Raw genomic sequence first — 15,684 nt, forward strand, 5'->3', positions numbered from 1 at the left:
TTGTTTTCCTATTTAAAACCCGGTTTCTTCTCATCCGCTTTAACTTTTAGTCAAATTTTGTATTCTAAATGTTATTATATGTTCTAATTTTCCCAGTTTCTGATCAGAATGTGTGTGTAACGTCGTGTCTCTCTGACGTACGGCAGGTTATTGAGATGCAGATTCAGATGTACGGTCAGATCCCCTCGCAGCTGCTGATCGAGCCACACCCACCGCGCTCCTCCGCCATGCACCTGGTGAGAAAACCGTGCAACGTTATTAAGATCATTTTATCTTGTTTATTTAGTTATTAGTCAACAATAAAACAAGGTTAAAGGTTGTCGATGTTGTTGAAAAGGTTCAGGTTCAGTGGTGTGGATGTAAAGATCTGAATATTATTTAATCCCATACACCAGTTAATCTACGTAATCCAATATTTGTGAAAGTACAGTACATTTGATACAAGTATGGTGTCAGCCTCTCTGTCCTCACTGCTACTCTCGGGAGAACAAGGCCTCAGTGTGTCCAACTCAAACCTGTCAATCCTGAACCAAAAAAAACAGTGCCTCCGCCCCCCCCCCCAGGCCCTGAGCCCCCCCTCAGTGTGTGCACCTGCTCTGACCCTGTGCTCCCACTAATATACCTTTTCCCTTCCCTCCCTCGGTCTCATCTGTTCTGTCTCTTCCTCGCCCTCCGTGGCCATCCCCCCCTCCTCCAACCCTTCCTTCCTTCATTCCTTCCTTCCTTCCTTGCCCCGCCCTGTCTCTCCTCCCCTCCTCTCTCTTTCTCTCTGTCTGTCTCACCAGTGTTTCCTTCCCCAGAGCCCTTTGATGTTTAAGGATCAGATGCAGCAGGACGTCATCATGGTGCTCAAGTTCCCGTCCAACTCGCCCGTCACGCACGTCGCCGCCAACACGCTCCCGCACCTGAGCATACCGGCCGCCGTCACCGTCACGTGCAGCCGCCTGTTTGCGGTCAACCGCTGGCACAACACCGTCGGTGAGCGCTTGGGCTGCAGCTGACGATTGGTTTCATAATCCATGAATCTGTCGATTGTTTTCTCGGATTTTATGATTTCTTTGTCATATGGAGAGATAGAAACCAGAAAATATTCACATTAGTGAAGCTGGAAAATCACAGAAACTGGTTTTGATTCTTTAGAAAACACAAACTGTTTCAGCCCTAGTGAGCAGCTGTTGTTCTGAGTTGTTTTCTATGATGATATTAAGCCATCTGTACACTTATGGATGATTTATTTATCACCTTTTTATGAGATAGCATGTGATTTTAGCACTTTTCTCACACAATATGTCTCCACTGTTAGTTAATTAGTTAATTGGTGAGTTGGGATTTGTCATTTAAATTGACACACAATTAAGATTTGAGAGTTAATGGAAACCTGTAATGTTTATAACATCAATGAGACACATTCTATGTGTTCTTTGTTGTTTTTGTATTATACTACTTGTAACTAGTAGATTATATATGTATACACCCTGTACCTTGACATCGGAGTATTTCTAATTAAAACCTCAATTAACCCCCGGTTAATGGACTCATTAGCACAGCAGGCTCGGCTTTTAATGAACTGCCAAAGTGATAATTGAGGGTCATGATGCAAATGGCTTCTCTTGTTTATCGCCACGTTTAGGTGTCAGTGTGACTGTAAAATGATTTATATATATGTATATAATGTATATATAACATTTGACCCTGCGACCCCTCAGGCCTTCGAGGAGCTCCGGGATACTCGCTGGAACAGGCTCATCATCTTCCCATCGAGATGGACCCTCTCATAGGTCAGTGCACAGAAATCCCCTCAACAGATTTACTGGTCTTACCTTTTATAATAAAGAATAATAATAATGATAATGATGATAATAATAATGAAGACTTCCACCATTAAAGGGATGGATCATGTGATGTGTGTCATTTTATATCATATATAAATAAGTATATAATGAGAGTCACTCGTGGGACTGCATCAATAACCTGAGTAATGAATAAACAGTAAAGAGTTAGAGCTCTAACCTCATTAACCTTTGACCCCCCCGCAGCAAACAACTCGGGCGTGAACAAGCGTCAGATCACAGACCTGGTGGACCAGAGCATCCAAATCAACACGCACTGTTTTGTGGTCACCGCCGACAACCGCTACATCCTGGTCTGCGGTTTCTGGGACAAGAGCTTCCGCGTCTACTCCACCGAGACCGGTACGTTTCTGTGTTATTCATGAGAAACGTGTCGGATTAACTCTAATTCTGTCAGATTGGAAGATCTAATATGTTAACCGAGAGATGAATGTTGTACATTTTTGAGTAGTATGCTCAAATCAGCCTTCTTTAAATCCATCGAGATTTGTATTAAAGGCAGCAGACTGTTCTTAGCTGCTGCCGTGTATTACATCGTGTTAGCCTGTGATAATCACCATACATGTCGTACTGTTGGTGTTAAATGTTCTTAATCCTCCTCTGATTCTTCAGCGCGAAGCCATGCATCTGCTGCTCCTGCAGATATTTCACAATAAAAGCCTTTTTTGAAAGGGGGGGACATAAATGCTTTTACTTTGAAAAAAGATACAGGACGTGTTGTGGTCGTGACATGTGTCCACTCATGCGAGAGAGAGCGGGAAGTTGGGGGTGTCACTCAGTGTCGCACTTTTTAATCAGCTGAATCACGTAATGAGGAAGTGAGCCGAAGCTGCTTCCTGACATCAAACTAGTCTGTTATTATTGTTTTGAATGAGAGTGAGAGAGAGACCCCTAGCTGCAGTAATTGAGAGTTTAATCATCTGTCTTCCCTCCTCCCTCCTCTCCACAGGAAAGCTGACCCAGATAGTTTTCGGTCACTGGGACGTGGTGACGTGTCTGGCCCGGTCAGAGTCCTACATCGGAGGAGACTGCTACATCGTGTCCGGCTCCAGAGACGCCACTCTCCTCCTGTGGTACTGGAGTGGACGACACCACATAATAGGAGACAACCCTAATAACAGTGAGTGGCTTGAGTGGTCAGGACTTCAGTTCACACAGCAGAATAAACCAGACAGTCTGTGGTCATGTATCTCTGTTGTGTGTCTTCTCTTCCAGGCGACTATCCCGCTCCCAGGGCAGTACTGACAGGACACGACCACGAGGTGGTGTGTGTGTCCGTCTGTGCAGAGCTGGGACTCGTCATCAGCGGAGCTAAAGGTTTGAGCGTCTCCATTATGTCTGCGCTAAAGAGAGAGAGATTTTAAATGTTACATTTGAATGAATAAAGTGCGCATTGGACTGGAGAGAGATGAGGAATGAAGGTCAGAGGTAGAGAAAGTGTTTAATACCTGAGGAAAAGAGAGGAGAAGACGAGTGTCGGGGGGTCTACAAGACTTGAGTGAGGCCAGCTGTGATGTGTGGCTCAAAGAAAGGAGGTAGGAGGCAGAAGATACTGAAGATTTACGTCAGGATTAGACGTGAGCATATTCAAGGCACAGCTCAGGCTGAACGTTTTGGAGATAAAGTCAGAAGAGAGGCGAGGATAAGATGGTGTGGAGAGAAAGTAGTTTTTTATTGGACAAAGGATGCAGGAGGAGAAGAGGAAAAGCACAGAGAAGGTTCCTGTGAGGTGAGGTCCTAACAGGAGAGGACGCTGCGTGTGGTCGCCCCTAAAGGGAGAAGCCGAAAGAAGACGGATTCTTGTGTGGTGATGTTTTGGTTTTATTCACTTTGCGACACAGAAATATAGCAAATTAAAGAAAAGGGAGAAACTATTATTGAAATATTGAATGTTGCATTGATTGATTCAGCACGATATGCTGATCCCTCTCCTCACGACATGTCGCTTAACTTCACGATCACTGTGACTGAAGCTGTGTGACTGTGCACATCTCCCTCCTCAGAGGGCCCGTGCCTGGTCCACACCATCACCGGGGATCTGCTGCGGGCTCTGGAGGGGCCAGAGCTCTGCCAGAGGCCCCGTCTCATCTCGGTGTCCAGCGAGGGCCACTGCATCATTTACTACGAGAGGGGCCGGTTCTGCAACTTCAGCATCAACGGGAAGCTGCTGGCAGAAATGGAGGTCAACGATTCCACGCGGGTGAGGCAATGAAACGACGACACGAGTGCATCCTTTCGTCTTATTTGACAATAAAAATGTTGTTTTATGACACAACGGAGCTTGAAGTTGACCCTGAAATGAACAAATATGCATATTTTATCCTCGATTTAACGGCTTTTTCTCTCTTCCAGGCAATTTTATTGAGCAGCGACGGACAGAACTTGGTGACGGGAGGCGATAACGGGGTCGTGGAAGTGTGGCAGGCGTGCGACTTCAAACAGCTTTACATCTACCCAGGCTGTGACGCGGGCATCCGGGCCATGGACCTCTCACATGACCAGAGGTAAAAACCTGGACAGTCTGATGGTTTTAAGTCTGTTGTTTTATCTGAAACTCCCCTAATGTGACGTCCTCTGTGCTCTTCACCCAGGACTCTGATCACTGGAATGGCCTCTGGGAGCATTGTGGCGTTTAACATAGACTTCAACCGCTGGCACTACGAGCACCAGAACAGGTACTGAGGTGGACCGCTTTGAGGAGAGAGGATAACGGAGAGGAGAGAAGAACAAAAGGGAGACGGAGACGATGCATTCTTCTGTGTGGGGAAACTGACAGGTACTGAGAGAGGAAGGAGAAACTGGATCTTAGGCTCTATTCTGTTAAGAAGTTTACTTGATTTGAGGAAATGCAGCAGCAGCGCTGCGCTGCGGGGCGGGAGAATAACCTCCTCCATCCACATGTGAAAGAACACGACCCCGTGTGTAACCTACAGACACATAAACACCCAGAAGACACGCGCCCCAAAAATCTGCTTTTAAAATAGACAAGACTGCAGAACCCGGAGGTCGCTCGTACTCGCACCACTCGCAGGACCGGTACGCTTTAACGCTTCACAGGTAATGAAAACCCTAAACTTTTGCTTTCTTTTCTTTTCTTTTCTGTTTCACTGTTTTAAAATCTTTGTTGGATACTTTTTTTGAGTTTGAGTAGAGGATTAATTCAAATGGGTGGACGATGAATTTAAAACTCCTTCAACGTGATTTAGAACCGACCCACCCACCATTCAAACATCGGTGCTATTGGCTATTGGATTTTAAATTCCCTCTTGAAAAAAAAATTGCCTGGGGTTTGATTTGATCTTTTTTTGTTTTTTAATATATATACATATATATATATATATATAATTATTATTTTTCTTTCTTTTACCCACAGCAGGGTTAGGTTTTAGGTTGTTTTTTTTGTTTTTTATGTACATAAGGCTCTGCTTCCTTGCAGAGTCTACATTTGTTCTTTCACGACACAAACTGCGCTTATCACCTTTAATTTATTAATGACTTGCTGTATGTAAGATATTGTGTAATAATTATTATTCTAATGTTGACAAGGCTGATGGTAATAACGGCAGTGTCAAAGGATCGGTGATTGTTTTGCCACCCGAGATGGCAACGATGGGGTCTCGCCAGTGGACGACAACCACACAACTTACAACATAATTTCCTTTGTATATTTGGTGATTGTTTTGTCAAATATGTACATATAGTCTTGGTCCGGGCTCGGTGGGAGACTTTAATCAGCTGAATAAGACTGAAACCGCAAAGGAAAAACCTTCACTTATCCACACTTGTTGATTATTTTAAAGAAAAAAAGGAAAAAAAAAAAGAATCACATCAATGTAAGAGTTTGTTTTGTATTTGCACTTTGCACCAATCACATATCATTATTTATTCGCTTAGTTCTTTCTGGTCGGCTGCCATTTTGTTTAGGTCCATTTTTTTCTTTTCTCTTCACCCGACGGGATTATTTGTGCATTGATGTTTGTATTTAAAACGTTGAGCTCATGTGTGATTATTAAGTTTTACAACCTCACCGTTGTAAGCAATATCATGATTCTGTAGCTGATAGTGGCGGAAGGGGGAGGGGTGGGAGGAGTCAGGAGGAGGAGAGAGGAGGGGCGGCGTTACTGTATGTGTGAAGCCATCTTGATCAAATCCACACATGCACATACTCTATCATCACAGGTTATGTATCCAAAAAAAAAAGGTTAAATATTTTTGGATCTATGAAACCCTTAAAAAAAACTATTGTATTCATGTTTTATTGCAAAGATGTAAAATATGACATGTGTGAGCTGAAAAAAAAAAAAATCATGATAAGAAAAATAAAATATGCAAAGAATTTCATGGCTTGACTTTTCTTTCAGGGAGCGCCACGCGGTCGGTGCAGCGGTTCGCACCCGGGTTCGCGTCCTGGTCAGAACAAGGGCCTTTCTGCATGTTCTCCCCGTGTGTGCGTGGGTTTTCTCCAGCCTCCTCCCACAGTCCAAAAGCATGCATTATGGGTATTAAATATTGCATAAACCAGGGGTGTCAAACGTACCGCCCGCGGGCCAGAACTGGCCCACCAGAGGGTCCGATCAGGCCCGCAGGATGAATCTGTTATCTAATCCTAACGTGAAATACTATATTTTTCCACTTCCAAATACCTGTGACTAAATGTTTGTGTCTTTATAGATCCAGTGTGATGCGTAAGTGGTACATTTATGCGTAATATTGTTGAAATTGAAATACTTTGACTACTCCGTAGACAAAGTATTGTCGTCTGGCGGTGCCAACACCCCGCACGAGACAATCCAGACCCTACCAGTCTATCAAGAAGCTCTTGAAGATCCAGCGTCCTATAGCACTTACCGAACCCCTCTCCTTCTGCACTTGGATCCAGCTCTGCACTCTCACCCTCTGTCAGTCCACTGTAATGTGACCCCGTCTATGGCCCTACGTCAGCTGAGATTGGCACAGCACCTCCCCGTGACCCTCATGTGGAGGATAAAGTGATAAAAATGGACTTTTGTGGTTTTTCCCTCTTTTTTACTTGGTGCTGCACAGAGACGATGAGACATCAGTGACGTGGTATTGCAGCATCTTATGACTCATACTCTATGACTTATGATAAGAGGCTGAACGCGTGGCATATTTTTATGCCCCACAAACATCTCACGGTGTTTTATTTCTGTTGTATTTTCTCTGTTGTCTGGCATAGACACAGTGAGAGTGACAGCTTGCACAGAGCTCTCATGCCTCAGATGCCATGTGAGCTGACAGGCAGTAGAGGCAGGATAATCCGTCACGCCGGTGGACCCCGTCTTTCAGGAGCAGAATTTAATCTTGTCGTTTCTGACACTTTTGACCCGCTCTGTCCGTCTGTCGATCGCTCCGTTCCTTTCTCAGCTTTTCGAGTCCACGTCGCCTGCCTTCGTGTCCCAAACCCGGCACGTCAATCAAGCCGTTTGGCATTTACACACTTTTTATTCAAGGTATCTGTCTCTTTTTTTCAACAAGTTTTGATATAAGCATGCATTTCTAGTACAAAGTGATGAAGTTCATTATTATTACGCAGTGTAATCTACAGATATTATAAGATAATGCAGTACAAAGATTTAACTTTAAAACAGGATATAGACAATAAAAGAAGGTAGCTTTTACAAAAAGTGGTTTATCCCTGTGCCACACCTGACTTTCTAGTCCATAGGGAATATTATGATATGCTTGCATGGAGAGTAAAAGCCATGACGTCAGCTCTTTTGTAGCTGGTGTTGTTGTGTTTGTGTGTCACAGTGAGCGATGAAGAGTGTGCGTTCTGTCCTGCTGTTGGCACTTATCACATCTGTCCGTGTCTGATCCAAGCCCATCGCCCTCTCTCTCTCATCTCTCCCTCAGGTGGACAGTGAGGAGAAGGTGGACCGCTGAGATGAGATGCTGCAGATCTCCATGTTGGTGAAGGAGCTGCCGCCCTCGCTGCTGCAGTCGGGGACCGAGGACGAGGAGGAGATGATGTTCTTCAGCCTGTGGAGGGAAATGATGAGCAGGCTCAGCAGGAACACCAGCAGGCCGAGGAAGAGCCACACGTACACGTAGACGTTGCCCGGACGTCCCGGCAGCGAGGCGGCAGCTGAGGTGGACGCCAGGGTCGGGGAGAAAAGCAGGAAGCTCCCATTGTCTATTGGAGAGATTCCAGTGTCGTTACGGTCGACCACGGCGACATCCATCCCAGACATCCTGGCTCAGACTCTGCATGAGAAAAAGAAAGAGCACAGTTAATATAGGTAAAAAGGGTATTTTGTCTCTCCAGTTGCTGACTACTGTATACACTTATATGTACCTACCCCCATTCCTATTACACACAACACGATTTATCGACCACTTTTTGTCCCATCACATATTTACAGTATTTTATACGACGTTCTTGATGTTCTCAGTGCAGAACAAGAACACGTCTGACTTAAAAACCGACCATTTCCATCACCATCCTGGATTAAACCGCTTTCTGTTTATTCAGAAGGTTTATTTTGTATATTCTTTCAAAGTGATTTATAGTTTTACTAATGTTTTAATCTTAGTTAGACACCCTCTCTCTGAAAACAACAAACCGGCACGGCACTGCACGGCACGGCACGGCACGGTGCCGACCCAGTGGAAACATGCCATATGCGTGTCGGGAGTACAGAATCTTTAATTAATTAAAAAGAGTTAGCTAATCAAGTTTTTGGTCTGTAACATCAGTGGAATAATATTACTTATATTATTAGTAACTCAAGTAAGTTGAGTAGGGTGAATAGTTATACTAATGGTGTCCATGTACAGACTGAAACAGAGAGAAGTTCACAAGGAGAGGTTTTGATTGAACACTAACGTCAGCAGCAGCAGGGGGAGTGCTTGCCTCACTAAATGCCTGGCAGACTTGCACCGCGCCCACCCCCCCCTCCCCCCAAGCTGTGTCTGTTCATAAATGAAGGCAACGTTATCTGATGAAATTAAACTCCTCATAATCAGCTTTCACAAAGACAGCAGAGACCCGAGCCTCCTCCTCCTCCTCCTCCTCTGCATATTAAGGCCAATAATAATGTTCCACTGCGAAATTACTGCAAAGCCAAGCGAAGAAGATGAGCCCGAGAGCAGGAGACAGACGAGATGAGAGAGAGAGGAGGGGAGTAAAGCCTTGTATCTTCACTCGATCTGTGAGAAAAAGACATTTCAAAAGGCAGGAATAACTGACCATGACCACAATGAAAGAAAGAGGTCAGCACACACACACACACACACACTGGGCCTCACAGCGGGTGGTTCTATCTCCTGTCTCCACCTGTCATCTCTCTGCTTTCCACTTTATGGTTATGTCTTTCACAGGAACAGTTTATTAAAACAGCAAACATCACACACACCACAAAAACTACTGTAGCACTTAAGCTCTCAGAGAGCTGCTGTGCTGTTGTAGGTTTTGGGCTACGTTTCCTTTAATTGGATGTGAAATGTGATTTGGGGGCGGTTTAATTTTATTTTTGTGGGACTTGCACTTGAGCACAGTTGTGTCTCTTTATCTGCAGAGGACGTGCAAGTAGGAAAAACATGATGCAAGGGCTTTTACTTAGGGGCCGTCATTAAAGTTACCATTGATGAGAAAAGAAAACAGTGTCGCTCTCAGCTTCCATGTGGTTCCACTGATTAGAATCCTGTGACAAACACACATGTCTTTAAACTTCTTTGCTGATTTAGTTAGATAGTTAGTTAGTTAGTTAGTTAGTACTAATTTGGTTTTGTATAGTCATAACTGTAAAATACCGTATCATACTGTAAGACCGTATTTGGACAATCCGCATCAGACTTAAAACTGTTTACAACAAAGGTTCAGTGCTGGCTAAAGGAAAAACAGAGCTGTACCCGTATATTAGGTTTTTTAGCAAGTTTATTGTACTGATTGTGTTTTATATTTATCATTTTTTCACAAATGTTATTAGATATTGTGTAATGCAGTTTCGCTTGTAGTTGTTCTGTGTTTGAGTGCAGTTTTAACGTGTTTGATCGAGAGTTGCAAACTAGCTCTAAACTCTACGTACAGCACATCTGTTGCATTATTTGTACAGTAACTATGTTAACTGTATTGGCCCTATTTAAATAAAAATTCTTATTCAAACACATAATCAGTGATCAATAAGTAAAAGCCATGTGATCACATTGAACGTCTAAAACTAAAAACTTAATGTGTTGTGTATGTACTCGTTCAGCAGTGTCCAATCCCAGCCCTCTCATTATCTCATTAGGTCTCACATGCATCATCCAAGTCCTTTTATATTTATCTACTCAATCTTCCTCCATTTCACCACCTTTTTTGTCATCTTATGCCCACCGTCCTCCTCCTCCTCCTCTCTCCTCTCCCTCCCACTCTCCTCGGCTCTGTATAGGTTAATGATTTGTTGTTTTGAAAAGCTGTTACGAAGCTTGTTCATTGCGAGCAGAAGTGGCTGATAATTGTGCTTAATGATGCTTTTTGTATCCAGGCAACGCGGTACATTCGGCCCTTTTTATTTCTAATCTACTTTAAGAGGGCAGGCCGTGCATTCCCACTGAGGCTGAAGAGGTCAGATGTACACACCCACCTACGTATAATAAATACCAGGGGTTACTTTGTTCAGGAATGTACATGCACGCATTATAGAGAGCAACTTGTGTGCATTTATTAAGGGAAATATGATGATTTCTATCCACATGTCAAAAGAGCCAAATCGCGGACTTCTTAGTTTGTTGTCGAGATATTATCGGTGGGATGTGAGGCTGTGAGGATTGCAGGATTGAAGAGCGGAGCCATCAGCGACAAGTCCAACTGCATCTACACACGTCGCAATAAATGCTTTGAGTGCATATACAGTAACCTCCTGTGGAGGATAAAGCGGTAAAGAAGATGGATGGATGTTGCAACGTGTACTCGCAACTTGTTGGAACCATTTTATTGGTGTTCCAAACTGACAGACTCTCAGTGGGAATAGGCGTGTCATCACGACATCCTTTTTTGGCCAAATTTTTGGTGCATCTCTAATAACTCCATAAAAAAAACCGCTTCATTTTAATCCAGAGATCTCAGAGATCAACACGTCTGCTGCTCTTCTGGGCTCCGTTTACAGCCTCGCTACTAAAGAGAAAGAGCCACAGGGCTTTTCACTGACTGTACGCTTAACTATACTCAGCATTCAGGTGCTTTGTGAGTGTGTCACTGCAGAGGAACCTAAAAAACACAGATCACGTTGCCTCAGGCCGTACCTATAACCCAACAGGCTACTTTGGTCATCTCCCGCCTCGACTACTGCAACACCCTGCTAACAGGCCTCCGGACCTGTGCTGTGCAAGCGCTACAGATGGTCCAGAACGCGGCGGCGCGTCTGGTCTTCAATCAGACTAAAAGGGCACAGGGTTCACATGTCGCCCCTCGTGGAGCTCCACATCAAATTCAAATCACCGCTGCTGGCCTACAAAGTGCTTCCTGGGTCTACTCTCGACAGCTCTGGTGCCAACGCCCCGAACAAGACACAAGCTGGCGGAACAGGGGGCGTCTTCCAAGAAGCATCTTCTGTCCTAGCACTTACCTTAACCCCGCCTCCCCCTAACCATCTCTCACCCTCTGTCAGTCCACTGTTCCTATCTCGTGGAGTTCTTTCCAAGACTTCTTCTTCGTGGCTTATTCCTCTTTTTTAACTCACGTTGGATGTGCTTAAATGTTAAATGTAGATGTAAATATAAATGAAGGAAGAGCGTCAGCTATTAATTGCAGTTAACGCGTGCGTCGGCATCAACAGACATGGAAAGCTTTGCAGAACAGAATCAGTGCCCTGCGTTCTCTCTTTCACTCGCGTCATACGTTGTTTCACTGTCCTTCCTCTTGCTGCAGGTTTCGTCCTTGTCTCGTGACACCCGGCAGGAGTTGTGATCCAGTGTTTTCTTCGTTGTACCCGACAGCGAGGGTCACGTCTCCTCTGACACTGCTGATGAAATGTGAGCATTTTAACAGACTGGAGTGTGACTGGAGTGCTGAGTTTTTCTTTAAAGGATATTCTTTTTCTGGCTGTTTTTACTCGCTCTGACATTTTGTTTCTCTCTAAGATGTCATTTTCTTTTTCTTTTCTCTTCGTTCCCGGGGTGTTTAATCCACCACTCCCCGCCAAGTGCACATCCAACCGATCCTTGCCTCCCTGCTGCTTCCCTCCACTTCCTTTAACGGCATTGCTTTCCTGAGACTGAGGAAATAAATGGTTTTTATCTCTCCCCCTGCACTGTATAATCTCATTTGTTCCCTGAGTCTCTGTTACAAGAGCCGGCTGTAATTTCAGCATGTGCTGCACCCTAATTATCTGCGTTTAGGTGTTGGAGACGTTACTGTAGGTCATCTTTTTTGTTGTGGGTTTCCAGAAAGACTGTTTCCACTTTATTGTTGTTGTTTCGGGAGCTGTGGGGGTCTTTGTCTGAGTGGCTTTAACACTGTCAGCTGAGCCTGCCGCCGCTTTTAAGGTTAAGCTAAAAGAATTTACAGCACCCGCTGGTTCTTATTACTGTCAGTGTCCGTCCCACTGAAGAAAAGACGTCTGGCTTCATTAGTCTCAGCTGCTTGTACTCTTCCCTCGTAGGAGATACGGTGTTTTGAAAGCATGAAAGGCCTCTCTGTTGGTCGCCTGCTCCAAGGATAACTGAATGTGGCAGTGGCCGTTTCTTTCAGGGGCAAAGGCTGACGGCCTGACTGGTCTTTATCATTCCAGACTGGGCATCACCATGGCCTGTGGCTCATATTTAGAGGATGCTCTCCAAGGTCTCCCACTTTTGGAACCAATATTCACTCCCCTTTTGAGCGGCATTTTGCTATTTTTACGTCTTTGTGGCGTACATTCAACAAAGTTTTTGGAAACATTCAGCAGAGATTCTGGTCCACGTTTCCACGATAGCATCGTGCAGATGGTGCCATGCTGTCAGCTGCACGACAACGTGGCACATGATGATGAGGATGATCCAAAAATCCTCTGTTTCGCCACATACCAGAGGAGATAAATGTTCAAGAAGACGATTTGAGCTTTGCGACATTGTGGCACATTATCCGAATGAGCCATCAGAAGGTGCACAATGTTCAGGTAGACATGTGGCATTGGCATTTATTGGAGCTAAGAAAACATCCTCCAAACCATTACACCATCATCTGCTTGAATCATTGATACGTTCTTCAAACCAGGCAGCCAAGTTCCGCTTGTTTTTCTCTGTTTCTACACCACCCTTAGTGTATAACTTCCCCTCGAGTCGAGTGCAAGCCCCTCGTCAAGCGGTCTCAATCGTCTGCTGGTGCTTGTTCAGCCAAACTCCTCCCGAGACTCAGTCGCTTCCTCTGCTTCCACTTTCTCAGTCTGCTCCTCGCCCTCTTTTGATTTTCTTAATCATCACCCTATAATAAAAATGTCCTTTCTCTATAATACTCACAGTTACAGCATAGACAGCTTTATAACCTCACTGCTGTTTCTTTTGATGACAGAGAACAAGCCCTGGCAATTACTGGACAGTCTGGGCGTGCGGCCACGTCAGATATTTACCAAAGCTCAAACAGAGGTGCCTGGTGTCTGCTCAGTTCTGGCGTGATGTCTTCACTTAAATGCATAATGGACAATGGCCAAACGTGTGGCAAAATGTCATGGCATTTAAGCATGTGTGTGTGTGTGTGTTCACCGTCTCATACTTTATTCATAACACGTTTGCACGCGTGCATGCGCTGAGCCACGAGCAAACTCCCGCGGCACAGATTGACAGTGGATAAGAGTGTGAGCCTGAATTTTAAACATGTTTAAATTCTCCTTTCGGAGCCAGAAGAGCCGCAAACAGACCTGAGAGGCTAACCAACATGAATTCCAAATCACCTCTGCAGAGACACATACCACAGATAACCCACACAGAGGTCAGAGATATCCCAGGATCGGGTGTTTTATCTGAAATTCTCACCCGTTTTCCTTTCAACGTTCTATTTTCCCTGCCAGTTTTTGATTGTTTTCCAGTGCAGGCAATGCATGTGATTAACTGTTGAATGAAAGAATACTTCAGTATGAAGAAGTAATGGCTTTATTCAATGGACCCTTACATTGGAGTGACAGGATCTCACACCTGAGTGCACTCGAAGCAACACCAGCGGCCGAGTGGCCACTGTTCGGCTGCTGCTGCCCGTCTGATTCTCTCTCTCCTGATTTTTCAGAGCATGGAAGTGGAAAAGATTTCATTAAGCCAAATAATAAGGGTGTTGCAAAGGTCCTATTATAAGTGGCAGGAAGGTAACGTGATTTCAAACCAGAGCAGACTGTGAGAAATTGGGATCATTATGAAAATTAAGTATGGAAGGGGTTTTTTGATCAGTGGCCAGTGTAGATAATGAGCTCTTTGCTTTGATGTCTCTGTGTGTGTGTGTGTGTGTGTGTACACTGTCATGCTGTTCCTGATCTTTTTTTCAGAGGCTGTGTGTGTGCAGCTCATTTTTACTCTGTTTACAAGCACGGAATAATAAATCTAAATATTGGAATAGGAATATGCTCTAAGGGCATTATCAGTTTTTGTTTTTTTGTACATGAAAATGAAAATGCAAAAAAATCCCAATTATAATCGTGACTCAAATCTGATGTGGGTTTTTTTAGCACAGCATATAAAGCCTTGTATTTATTATGACAAGCAGGGGTGAGTCACACACACACACACACACACACACACACACACACAAATAAGGCTGTTGTTCTCATTAACACGGTCAGCACCGTTCATCTTTCATCTCCTCTCGTCTCGGGGTACAATGAGTCCACTCATTACTCTTAACTGCCACACTGGAAGCCTGAGTGAAGTTGATGAATGAAAGTGTTACCACCACCCCCATCCTGCTTTACTATTAACCTTGTTAACTGGACTTGTCAACTGCCGACAAGCGTTGAAGCATTTATATATTTTAAGCGTCCTTTATTTCATCTTACATGTTTTCCTTTCCTCAATTTGTTTTCTCATAAATCACTGACTAAAGTTTAAAGAGTGATGCCTTCTTATTTTAGGATTTAGCCTTGAGCCCTTTCTGACAGATCAGAATACATACATATCTATTCATTTAAAAAAAAAAAGGAGATAGTTACAGACCTTTTTTTGGGGGGGTGTGAGGGATGCGTCCCCTCGACTGTGCTCACGTCGTGCAGAAATCCATCTCGTGTTTGCTCTTTCCAGCCGAGCAAAACAGATCTGCTGCCCCTGAGATTCTCTCTGTGAGTCTCCCTCCCTCTCCCTCCCTCTCTCTCTCTCTCCCGCTCCCTCTTTCTGTCATTCACTGTGACCCCACACACACACACACACGTAACAATGGCACGACAGCAGCAGCAGCAGACACTGTGGGATGTGAGCAGAGCAGAGCTCCCATTCAAAAAAGGGGAAACATGCATGAACACACATGGCCTGAAAGAGAGAGACACTTTAACTAATGAATAACACTGTTTTTGTCTGTGCTGGAGACGTGAGGAAGAGGGAAAAGAGAGGAGGAGGAGGAGGAGGGGGGGAGTGGAGCTCCTTCTGTCTCCTGCCTCTCACTCCTCTGCTGCTCATCACCTTTGACTGATCATAATGATCACATCAATCGTCCAATCTGTTCTGTGTGGGTGTTTTATACATCTACACACACACACACACACACATATATATATATATATATATATATATAGATTCTCACTTTCTTTGAGAAAATAGTGAATTATTATAGTATATAATATATAATATAATATATATATTATATTATATTATTATAGAACCATGTAAGTGAGCAAATGAACAGCCCAATCAGTGGAGACAGATAAACAGTTTGTGAATG

At 44.2% G+C, this 15,684-nt stretch overlaps 2 protein-coding genes across 15 annotated transcripts in view; one reads left to right on the forward strand and one right to left on the reverse strand.

Moving 5' to 3' along the window:
- The window catches only part of nbeaa (neurobeachin a), an 87,881-nt gene extending 82,073 nt beyond the window's left edge, over nucleotides 1-5,808 (forward strand). For 10 of the 14 annotated variants that reach the window (XM_044041209.1, XM_044041212.1, XM_044041216.1 and 7 more), the window contains 9 exons: nucleotides 147-236; nucleotides 786-978; nucleotides 1,707-1,778; nucleotides 2,037-2,192; nucleotides 2,800-2,970; nucleotides 3,066-3,167; nucleotides 3,854-4,050; nucleotides 4,203-4,354; nucleotides 4,442-5,808. In XM_044041209.1, coding sequence (XP_043897144.1) covers nucleotides 147-236; nucleotides 786-978; nucleotides 1,707-1,778; nucleotides 2,037-2,192; nucleotides 2,800-2,970; nucleotides 3,066-3,167; nucleotides 3,854-4,050; nucleotides 4,203-4,354; nucleotides 4,442-4,532 — 1,224 coding nt within the window. In that variant the 3' untranslated portion in view covers nucleotides 4,533-5,808. The remainder of the gene's footprint in view (nucleotides 1-146; nucleotides 237-785; nucleotides 979-1,706; nucleotides 1,779-2,036; nucleotides 2,193-2,799; nucleotides 2,971-3,065; nucleotides 3,168-3,853; nucleotides 4,051-4,202; nucleotides 4,355-4,441) is intronic. The other 4 variants (XM_044041214.1, XM_044041218.1, XM_044041219.1 and 1 more) reach the window with 1 other exon arrangement.
- Nucleotides 5,809-7,293: 1,485 nt separating this feature from the next.
- On the reverse strand, nucleotides 7,294-15,087 carry LOC122779255 (serine-rich and transmembrane domain-containing protein 1). The gene is made up of 2 exons (XM_044041425.1): nucleotides 14,967-15,087; nucleotides 7,294-8,075 (listed from the first exon to the last, which is right to left on the reverse strand). The coding sequence occupies exon 2, from the start codon at nucleotides 8,060-8,062 to the stop codon at nucleotides 7,721-7,723; it is 342 nt and encodes a 113-aa protein (XP_043897360.1). The 5' UTR covers nucleotides 8,063-8,075; nucleotides 14,967-15,087; the 3' UTR covers nucleotides 7,294-7,720.
- Nucleotides 15,088-15,684: the final 597 nt, after the last annotated feature.

The sequence above is a fragment of the Solea senegalensis genome, linkage group LG13 (assembly GCF_019176455.1).
Source record: "Solea senegalensis isolate Sse05_10M linkage group LG13, IFAPA_SoseM_1, whole genome shotgun sequence".
Taxonomy (NCBI): Eukaryota; Metazoa; Chordata; class Actinopteri; order Pleuronectiformes; family Soleidae; genus Solea; species Solea senegalensis.